This window comes from Homalodisca vitripennis, chromosome 5, assembly GCF_021130785.1.
Source record: "Homalodisca vitripennis isolate AUS2020 chromosome 5, UT_GWSS_2.1, whole genome shotgun sequence".
In the NCBI taxonomy this organism is placed as follows: Eukaryota; Metazoa; Arthropoda; class Insecta; order Hemiptera; family Cicadellidae; genus Homalodisca; species Homalodisca vitripennis.
This window is the reverse complement of record NC_060211.1, coordinates 50,187,382-50,199,640: the sequence shown is the minus strand read 5'-3', so window position 1 is coordinate 50,199,640 and position 12,259 is coordinate 50,187,382. Positions and strand designations below refer to the sequence as shown.

The following is a 12,259-nucleotide window of genomic DNA, read 5'->3' as shown; positions in this document are numbered from 1 at the left end:
TACAGATATTATACCTAAGACTGCTCACAAAAATTCAGAACTGAAAGTTAAAAAATATTTTCACAAAAAATTTTTTTAATTATTGTTTAAAATGTTTAATTTGTTAAAATGTACTATAACTAGAATTAATTTTACAGTAGGAAATACGTTTGTACATACTTACATAGTATTAAAATGATAGCATCTTCTCACTACTATAAGTCTATATCATAGATTTTCTTCAAAAAAAAAAAAAAATAAGAAAAATCTTTGTCAACAAAATAATTATTTACAAATAATATATATACATTTGTCCCCGTCACTTCTAACATGTGTGTTTAGGGAAACACAATGGGTGGACAGTAAACTGAACAAAATTGATTACACATAGTCTTATTTACTTCTAAAATAGTCCTAAACAGTTTAAACAGACTTTTCAAGTTAAAAAATAACTTTTAAAAGATGTTTTTCTCGAACGGCTGATCAATCGGACGTTGGCGCTTTTCGCCCGGACCTCAGCGGTCCGATCGATCAAACGTTGGCGTTCTTCGACTAGAACTCGGCGGTCCGATCAACCGGACGTTGGCGTCCAAAGGGTTAAACAGAATCCCAAATATTCGTCATAAAATTACTTGTCATTGGGTTGCCGGTAATGGGGGCATCATAACCAAAATACAATTCTTACAAAGGTTTATGCTGTCTACAGTGATAGGTCAGTAAAGGCTGGAAGGAGAGAAAATGGGGCTCTTAACTCACTGACGTGGTTTGACGTATGGATGTGGCACGTCACAACCACATTAGGCGGTTTGACGTTCATACGCCAACCATCAGTCTATCATGTGGTTACATCTTGCGGAAAACTCGCAAACTATTTCAACCAACTAATAATGTGAGAACCTTGTGGATAGAACAAGAAACACGTGTTGCTGCTCTGTTTCTGTTCTCGTTATTTTATTTGTATGAACAATAATGGAAACATTGGCTTAGAGTTAGGGCACGGGGATAGCATGAAAACACGACATATAATTTAGGCCATAACAGGCTTAACAATAGAAATGAAGCCATGCTTCAAAGATTACCACACCAAAATAAAGCTGGTAATAGATATGTTAACATGCATGTAAAACAATTTTATAATAAAATATTTACTCATTATGTAAAAAAAAAATCATGAGTATTTGACCAAATTTAGCCAAGACGTTGCATTTTTACTAAACTTTTAAGTTATCGTACCAGATTAGTTCAAAAAAGTACCCCCGTAGAGATTATCATGTACACTATAGGCTAAGTACCATGTCAAAGGGTTAATTCTGTGAAACATGCAATAGGAATCCTGCATTACACCCTAGGTTTCTTTCCAAAAGTATCGTACCGAAAAATATTTCTGTATATTATATGCGTTTTGTGTTAAGGATAAGAGTACACAGTGCAAATATTAACTGTTACAGCATATTCAGGTAGAACTTCAAAAAACGCAATTTCAAAAAACTTTAAAGTACACTACATTACCTACAAAGTATTATTTGTTAGTCTTATTTTAGGCCGAACTTCAATTATTTCAAACTGGGAAATCAATATTTATATATAAACAGATTGAAAAGAGTTAAATTAAGTATTCATCTTGTAAAAAAGTCTGGAAGATTAAAACGAATATATCTAATAAAATAATCTTCCATTTTTATTTATAGCATCATTGCACAATTTTATTCAATTTTTACCTTGTCACGGGTATTGGTTATTACTCAAATTTAAAGATATTAGAAAAGTTTAAATATAAAAGTTCATAGTAACATTCAGAAAAAAAGGTTTGTTAGTCTTTCTCAGTTGCATTAGATACAAACTAAACATAGTCATACGTTTATAAAGATAAAATTATTAAATTTATAAAGTTACCAGAAAGAGAATTGGCTATTTGTCAGTAAATATATAACTGACACATGGAAAAGTACCTCCAAAATAAACCTTTTTTTTACTCTGTAAGTAATTTCTATACCTGTGATATGAATTCATTAACACGTTTGCTACCGACTCTAAAATTGGACTTTTAAAATTGACCGATGTCACATATTTGTGACACACCGATTCATACCATAGACCAACGTCACACATGTGTGACTCTCGGGGCACAAACTATAGCCCGACGTCACGTATTTGTGACACACGTATTGTATTACTAAATGTGTTTTGGTTGCCAGTCGGTCTACTTTTCCAACTATATTATTGCATGTTGGTCAGTGGGAATGTCCGTCACATATACCGGTCGCATGGTCTGAGCGTGGGATTTTTATTTTTGTTATGCGGGAATCGTATTGGCAAACCTGGGAATCGTATTGGCAAACCTGGTTTTCTGTGTAATATTTCCAATCCTCGTGTGTTGTCTAACCTTTAACAGTGGAAGATTTATATGTGCTTTTGTAGTTAAAACTGAACTGCTTTTTGTTTTATCGTGTGATGGGTGAAAGAAAGAGACCTTTTATGTCTGTGAGCGAAATCGATCGTGAAATGGACGAAGATGACAGTGATGAATTATTTAGTTCTGACGGTGCCTATAAGTATGTTCCTGACTCAGACATTCCAAGTTCATCTAGTGATGAGGGTGAGCATTTTTGACCTAATAAATATGTACTTTGACTTGGGCCTAAACCCAAATAGCCCTTTAGCAAATGACATAGAGGTTCAATTCGAAGAAGTACATGATGATGTAATGAATCTTGAAAACATTTCCAATGATCCAAACTTGTTGTTTGTTGTTTCAAACATCCATGATGATTATCAGAGTAAACAAGGTGTTTGGACTGACACAAAGAATGAACCTCAGGTCCACAATTTTACTGGGCAAGAACAGATACACATTCAATCGACAGATCCTGTTGAAATATTTTTAAATATATTTGATGAAGATCTGTTAAAGAAAATTGTAGCTTGGATAAATACTCGTGCCTTATTTGTTCAGGGAACTCCTACTACTCAAACTCAAACTCAAATTTCTTTATTGACAAAACACAATATGGTGTCATACAATGGCGTCATGTACAAAATAGGATTGTTCCATTCAACAAATAAAAAATAATACTAAAGTAGTCATATTTTAAGAATAACAAGGTACGGTACATGACCATAACAATAACTTAAACATGATCATAGGTGACCTTTCACCTTAGACTACTACTATCGTTGAGGAAGTCCCTGACTCTGTAGTGGCACTTCACCTCCAACAAGTTCTTTACCCCTTTAGCAAACGATTTCCCGTCACCTTCTGCCTTAAGGGTTTCGGGAAGAGCATTGAACAACCGTATACCACTAAACCGCAATTGCCTTTCAAAGAAACTGGTCTTGTGTGGAGGGATCTGAAGGTTATTGGAATGTCTGAGATGGTAAGTGTTGGAGTTGTGGGATCTTCTGAACAGGAGGGGATTTTTATGGATATAAGTGAGACAACTATGGATGTAAATTGATGGAAATGTGAGGATTTTGCGTTCCTTGAAAAGAGGTCTGCAGGATGATCGGCTAGGTTTGCTGAAGACAGCTCTCAATGCCCTCTTTTGAAGTTTAAAAATAAACCCCGTGCGCGTGTTTTCACCACCCCCCAAATCCCGACTGCATATGACAAGTACGGATAAACTAACCCGTAATATGCAGCCAGTGTCACTCGAGTGTCAGCGATCTTTGAGAGATTCCGTATTACGAAAATAGCCGAACTAAGCTTTCTGCAAACGAACTCAATGTGGTCATGGAATTTGAGCCTGCTGTCAATATGAACGCCGAGGAATTCCAAGCATTCAAACATGCGATGGTGGAAGCCTGTAAATTTAGAGGAATTCAAGAAATTTTTAGGCCTCTCCATACTGATGGGAAACTTGCACTTCCCTTCCATGAAGCACTGCTGGTCAACTTGTGAGCTTTATGACCACCCCATCTTTGGTAAAACCATGTCCAGAAATAGGTTTGGGGAAAACATACTTAGATGTTTATGTTTTTTATAACCCTAATGTTGATTCTGCAGATGACAAACTGCATAAAATAAAAAATGTACTGCAGCATCTTTTGACGAATTTCACAAGAGCCTACAGTCCTGGGAAGAATCTGTCACTTGATGAGGCCATGGTATTGTGGCGGGGAAGATTGTCTTTTAGACAATATATCAAAAACAATTGCCCACAAATATGGCATTAAGCTTTATGAGCTTTGCACTCCAGATGGATATATTTTTATTATTCTCGTATACACAAGCAAAGGTACGATATCAGATCCCGTAAAAGGACATTCCTTTGAATGTTGTTACTCGCTTGATGCAGGAATTACATAAGTAAGGGCCATGCATTGTTCATTGACAACTTTTACAACAGCGTGGACCTTGCAGAGCACTTGATGCAGTGCAAAACCAATGTTTGTGGTACTTTACAAGCAAATCGAGCAGGAAATCCGCAGCAGGTCATCACGGCAAAACTGAAGAAGGGTGAATGTATAAGTCGCCAAAAAGGAAGTGTAACCGTTATGAAATGGAAGGACAAACGCAATGTTTTGACAATTTCCACAACCCATGGACCCGGAACAGAAGAAGTAATTAACAAAAGAGGTGAAACCATAACCAAACCCTCAATGGTACTTGCATATAACAAGAACATGAGTGGCATTGATCGCTGTGATCAAATGATTTCATATTATAGTACTCCAAGGAAGTCACTTCGTTGGTATGTCAAAATATTTTTCCACCTCCTTGATGCATCTCTCTGGAATAGCAAGTACATTCTATGCAAGAACCGGGGAAGTAAGATAACCTATTTGGATTTAAGAAACACAATCATAGCACACTTCCTTCAAGTACAGCCAACGCCACAACGCCCTGTTCGACCTAGGCCTAATGAACAGCACAGACTCGTGAAGGGGAACCGAAGAGTAAGGTGTCGTCAGTGCTTCAAGACTCAGAAGAAGAAGAAAGCAACGATTTACTATTGTGAAGTTTGCACAGATAACAGTGACAACAAAATTGGACTTTGCGCAGCCCCATGTTTTGGAGATTGGCATAAGGAGTAATCAAGAACTAAAAACTTGTTCTTTTTTATTTATCTTGTTTAGCCTATATATGTAGTTTGTAAAATAAACAAAAGTTTTTTTGTACAATATCGTTTTTATTCAAACAACAAAAATAAAATAAAGATGGCAATATAAATGTGTAATAGATTTTCTAAATACACATTTCTCTTGACAGTCACACATATGTGACGGTCGGTCTGCAGCAGATTATCACAACGCTGTGGCCCGACGTCACGCATGCGTGACGTAAAAAAAAAAAAACCTTAGAACTAAAAAAAAATGGTTAATATAGTAAATTAAGCATTTTTTAATTGACATAAATTTGAAATATAAATGAGTTTTAACAAAAAAAGAGTTTCAGTCTGAGGTTATGATAGTTTACTTTTGCACTGGTCTGTAGTGAAACTACACGTTTCGTATTTGGTCCACTAGAAAAACCCATGCGTCACACATACGTGACGCTCGGTAGCGAACGTGTTAACTGTTATCCATGTTTATAGTTAACAACAATATTTTGACAACATGTAGAATTTTGTTATGTATATAGTTATATTTTTTTATTTTAATATATTACAAGATCTCTTACACTTAAGTGAAAATGTTTGATTAAGTATATAAATGTTCTGAATTGTAAATGATATGATAATAATAGGTTGGAGCATTATATAGATATAAATTATATAAAAACTTGACTTTATTTTAAAGGCACAATATGTAAAATTATTCTTATTGACAACCAACATATCTCTCCATCTCTCATTAAATATATATATAGAAATTTAAAATAGTTGAGAATAAATTGAAATCATAGAAACTTTCACACACCTTGAGTACAGAATAAAATTATGTGTATAAGAATTCTAATTCTATTAACTTTTAACTTTTATTTATATATTTAACTTATATTTTATTCAGGATACATTTTTAAAAGACACCAGTTTTATTATCTATATACTCTTTAAAAGAAATATGAACTATATTACTAAAGTCTACCACATGATTAAATCTAGTTCCACGATTATTTAAAATGATGCTAAATAAAGACAATGAGGGCTTGTGTTATAACTATTGTCGTCAGCCTACCTTCAATATACCTATGACCCATATGTTCCCTGTCTTTCTTACAAGCCAACTCCATATCTTCTTCTGTTTCCATTTCAACATAAGCTTCTCCACTAGGCCTTCCTTCCCTTGACATGGTCATCTGAACACCTAACTTCCCATTCTTTATATTGCACCCACCTGAAATATAAGTACAGAACAGTTAATTCATTAACCAATGAGCACCACAGGATGTATAATTTCAATTGAGTGAGAATTTTATGTATATATAACAGAAAATACCTACAACATTTCAAAGTTTAATATAACAGAAGACCTCCAGGTTATTTATACTGTACTAAAAGATGAATTTATTTCAATGTTTTTCTGAATAGTGATATTACTAAAAGTAACGTGGACAAATAAATTGGATAGTCTTTAGGAGTGGTATTTTGAAGAATAACCGTAAAAACTAATCAATAACGCTTGTTCCAAACAAATACATATTGATACAGTACTCTGTTGTAAAAATATATTTAATCAAACAACAAATGCTTACCGAAAAATTTCATAATTTCTTCAACCGTAGTAGACCATGGGAGTCCTCGCATCTTAATGACACAACCCTCTTCATCATGATCTCCCGACATGATTTACTTTCTGAAACTGAAGAAACATATCTTTTAAAAGTTGTTTAAAAAACATCTTGTCCTAAAAACATAACACAGATCTTACAATGATTTATTTGAGTGCACCAATGTTAAAGATTAAGAATGCCACTGAATCAAGCTTTGTGTCTTCAGTTATAAGGACATTTTAGGAATGCAACAAAACTGTTAAAATTAAATTAAATAGCCTCATTGAAATGGGAGCCACGCCCTCAACTGTCATCTTTGCAGAAGTCTCGTTTAGCCCTTACCTTTGTCTCTAGCAACCGCAGTAAACGAACTGAAATTAATCACAATTTCTTAATTCTACAACCTTCTTCTCTCTAGCACTCTCAAAGTGCTTTAAAACTCAACTTTTCTATTAATATTAGTAAGTTTTTAATATAATAAATACAAATAATTAAACATATGTTGTTCAACATCAAAGTAAAAATCAATTATGTGGACGGAATTTATCAATAGAAGACAACTGTATTTCAGAAAAATTAAAAGAATGGAAAGGATTAAGTATTTATTTATTCAACAGAAGAATATGAAAGTCCAGTTATTTTAACATAAACATTTTTGACAGTTTTAGTTTATTGAAATATTTGACATATAATTATGGCAAATGTCAAAAATCCTATTATACTTTCAAGTGATCAATTTTCAATAACAAACATTAACAACAAAGGCAGAATAAAATATACATAAATCCATTAGGTAGTATATTATCTATTATACTGGTGACGTTGACTACCCTGACCTGGCTGGCTAGAGTTGATTTCAGAGTGCCAACATCCAACCACTTAAACAATCTCTTCTTCCGTGTCTGCAGTTCAACGTAATATTTGTACAATAGTTGCATGTCAATGCTACATATAACATGCTACATGTCAGTTTGCTTTGTAGTGTTTCACGTTGTGTGTTGTTGTGAGTCTTAGTGATATCTTACTAAGTTTTTTTACAAATCTTGCCGACAAATACTCAAAGCAAATGTTATTGTAATGTATTCTAAATGTGAATTTAACTGTTTGTAAATAATCAGAACTTTAGTTTCTTACTGAATGAAGTAAAGGCAAATGCAAACAATGTGAGGTTATCCGTGTGTTTTGTTTTGTATTTACACTCGCTTTGTTCTTTCTTCTTGTCTTTCCGTTGATTTTCTTTTATATTCTTTATTTATTATTTTCTGGGTGATAAAATCAAAAGTGATGCAATTCGCGACTGCAAGTATGCTCACAAAAAAACAAGGAAGCAACTGGCAAAGCTGGAAGGAAGGAAACATCCTGGTGGTGCCCAGACTGTACAGTGCCACTTTGTGTACCATTGTGTTTTAAAAATTACACTAAGGCGAATTACCTGAACTAACAAGCTATGTAGCAAAAACTATTTTTGTATTTTTTACATAACATTCAATATCATGTAATAATTTTATTTTGAAAATAAACCTTATTTTTGTATACATTTAAAAAAAAGTATGTTTCTCTACCTTTAAAATGATATACAGTATGAGTTTATAACATACATAATTACTGTAATAACACAGAATTTTTTAAAAGCATCATAAAACCCTCAGGGAGCCACGCCGAAACATGTATTAAGGGCCCAGGGTACAAAGTGTTAATTTAATTGTTAAGTTTTTATCATTGCTTATAGTTTATGTTTATTGTTATATTTATAGTTTTCTTTTGTTATGGATTAGTTGTTTTTATTCTTGTTTGTTATATTGTGTAGCCTATTTACTTTACTTTTTTGAGCTGGTTACAATTACCAGTGGTAATTGTCAAATTAACAGCCGGACTGTCAGAATACGAGTTTCGCGTTATTAACCTATTACTATTGTCCTCTTGAACTATAAAGTTTCAATGAGTGGAAATGTCAAATAACAAAGCTAAAGAACATTAAAAGTGGAATTACTTTCTGCGTGCGTAATGATATTTCATTGTTCTACGGGCGTCACATGGCCTCGTTATGATCATAAATCAACCTACTATAGACTGTTGAAGATGGAGCTTGTATTGGCTATTATTAACTTAATCACTACATAGAACACCAAGCAATACTTAAAACTTTCATTTCTGTGAGGCCTTTCTATCGAAAGGCCAAGGCTATCTTCGTCAGACACATCACGAAACTGTTGACGAAGCCAACCGATACGATATCTTCGGATACGTAAAATAACAATAATAAAGGAATTTGACCTAAATAAAAGAGGTTTTTGTTAATTTAAACCTTCTAAGAATAAAAGTTCATATCTGGTAGACAAAGGGCTAACATCCGTCACCGAAGGCTAACATGAAAAACATCCCTTGAGATAGTACCTAGATCGGTAAAGATTCAAATTCAATTGGTCTGATCATGAAATCTGGCCATTACTGCTTTATAGGAAATTTATACAACTTGAAAAAACAAACAAATATTGTAAATTCACCTAAGCACAACTTCCTACTACCTTGCAAGAAATTAGTTCCACTTTTAATAATATAAAATTAATTATTTGTCCTTTTCATATGCTAAATCCTATTATTCTTTTGTTCAATAGGACAATAGCAATAGGTTAGAAACACGAATCTCGTTTCCAGTGAATAAAAATAAATTCTAAAATAATGCATACAAATTGATTTAAACTTTCAACAAACCAATAGTGTAAAGAAACAAAAGTTTAATACAGAAGGAAAATTAATGTAACCGTAACTAATAATGTCTACGTTATGTAACAAAACCACACTAACTTACCACATGATAGTTTCCAAACACATAAAAATAGCTTTTCTTGATTTCAAGACTACACAACAAACTTATACTCTCACTCTGAAAAATCATGATTAGGCCTACTAATTACAAAGGAATAAATTAATTTCCTAATATTTTAACTCCTCACGTAATCCACTATCAAACAAGCAAAAATCGTACAAAACTAATAACTGTATTAGAGTTAACGCGCTGTGGTTGAGTAACTCCTCACGTAATCCACTATCAAACAAGCAAAAATCGTACAAAACTAATAACTGTATTAGAGTTAACGCGCTGTGGTTGAGTAATATAAGTAAATGCCACCATTGAAGAGACTGCACAGAACAGTGGATTCATAACTAAACTGTTCTGACCACAGAACACTCAGATAAGCTATCGAGATCAGATAACGGTAAAACAGTTAACAATGCACAGTACAATGCAGTTAACAACAAAATGCACAGTACACAAACAGAACCTCAAATTTACATTTCAATTATTAAGTTATTTGTGATTACCACTCTCTAAAACCATATATATTATTGTTCAGGAGGATGAGCAGAATACGTTTAGGTAGCAGTATAAGAGGCCACTGCCACAATCGTATCATTATAATAGATTTTAAATATCAATATTATTGAATACAACGTTCACCTATAGATATTCACAATTAATCATTGCCAGCTATTGTTATTTCGTTTATGTATTGAGAAAGTTAATGACAACGAGAAGAACAATGGCAATGATGATGCAGATGTCGGCTAAAAATGTATTTTTAAACATTAAGCAGTTTTTTAAATACAAACTTTGTAAATCCACTAACTTTTGCAAACACCCAAACTATAGAATCTAATTGGAGAGGTACAGAAAAATTTTTTAAAACAGGTCTTAGAAGTGACTACACTGCTGATCATCTTGCAGAATATATACGTATCGATGAGTAGTAATGAATATTAGTGATGATCCAATTATGATTTTTACATGCTATCACACATGTATACCCTGTGAAGTAACTCAAGAGTAGTTTAAATACAGTTTAATTATTTCACACAATCTGAAATAAATAGATTTCTATTACATGTAAAAGTATAGATTCTCTATAATACAATTTTAAAAACCTAAAACTTAAATCACTTCCGACATTATCGTTCAAAGGCTGCGCAGTATAATAAGCAACCATAAAAACAATGGATGATGATTATTGAATGATTTGAATCATCGATATTCATGACTATCCAAATAACTGAAAGCAAACTGTCAAAGACTAAAAACAAAACGTTGGACCAAATAACATAATAAATATTTCAAAGAACAATTTAGTTTTCTGCTCTTAATACCATGTTTTTCTACAATGTCATTTGGTCTGACATTTTGCCTTCAGTATTTCTAGATGGTTAGATGGTCATGAATATCAATGATCATGATCCGATTGTGGCAGTGACCATATTATTGTGACAGTATTATACTGCAGCCCGTTTATAACATTGAAATAGGCTATTCCGGCTGTATACCCCCCTGATACCTTAGAAATATATATAGGCCTAGCTTAGATGCTATTTTATTCATCACTAAATTATTACTTTTAAAAATATAAAAATAGCCAAACTATACTGTACGTTATAATATCCATAACATAATTTTGTTTCAGTAGTTATATCAAGGACTCATTTACTCATGAATATCGACAATTCAATAATCATGAATATCAATTATTATATTGTAGTGGTTACTGCTTGTAATACTGCAACCATATATACTTCAGGCAAAAGATCATGTCTGAAATATCAAAACATTGATCATTAAAAATAGCCTATTTATGTCTGGTAGATTCCAGAACATGAAGGTAACCAAAGAATGTTTCACCAAATAACAGATAAAGCTAACTAGTATTGAACCCACAGAGTGTTTATTGTGAGAAAAGAGAACTATTGTTACAAACAGTAATTTTAATACAAAATATATTCTAAATGATAGTGCTTGGGTTTAGAAAGACAGCCTATAAATATAAATATAATACAAACCAAGTGATTAGTGTAAGATTATATCATAATTTCTTGAAAAATTGAGACTATCCTAAATACAAAAAAAGATGGATAAGAATAATATAAAATACAGTATTCAACATATTTAAATTTACATTACCTTTCACTATAATAAGAACAATGGCGTCGTTAACAAACTATGAAAGAACAACTCTCGGGCAGCTTTGTCGCGTCGTCGAACTTTTCGCATTGCACGCCGGTCTCCAGACCAAATAATCAGTGTAGCAAACGTTGATGTTCTTTAAACATAACATTCCCATATCAAAATTTAGAAGATTGAAGCTTTTTTGAACATGAAATTTATTTTAAAAGTATAAAATGCAGATTGTTGGTTTCATTTCCACATGTAAAGAATTGGATTATCAACACTAGATATATTAAAATATGTCTACATCAATCAATTACGTGGGTTGGTGTTACCTTAAACATATAGATGAGTAGTGCGACATCCCTACTGACGGTTTTTCCTGTTAAAGTCTCTAAAGTAATTTGTAACAATAATTTTTAGAGAAACATCTCCAAGATGTTGAAAGACCAGGAGGCGAAGTTTCTAGTGTTTAATATTCCTTTAAATTGATATGGCATACCACGGATATGAGCACCAACTCGGTTTTGTTTTTATATTAAATAGCACTTTATTTTAATTATTTATATGAATCTATATTTAAAACCAAAAATACGCATTACCATTATAATACCAAATATAAAAAACGTAATAAAAAATATATCTCTAAGGCGTAATTATTATTAGTAGATAATACATTCAATTAAAAGTAACGT

The 12,259-nt window shown here is 32.7% G+C and overlaps 1 protein-coding gene across 1 annotated transcript in view; it reads right to left on the bottom strand.

Annotated features, from left to right (window-relative positions):
* The window catches only part of LOC124362147 (heterogeneous nuclear ribonucleoprotein H2-like), a 34,585-nt gene extending 22,869 nt beyond the window's left edge, over positions 1 to 11,716 (bottom strand). Inside the window, 3 exon segments of the mRNA XM_046816379.1 lie at positions 6,097 to 6,255; positions 6,614 to 6,720; positions 11,580 to 11,716. Of these exon segments, the coding sequence (XP_046672335.1) occupies positions 6,097 to 6,255; positions 6,614 to 6,704 (250 nt within the window). The 5' untranslated portion in view covers positions 6,705 to 6,720; positions 11,580 to 11,716.
* Between the last annotated feature and the right edge of the window lie 543 nt (positions 11,717 to 12,259).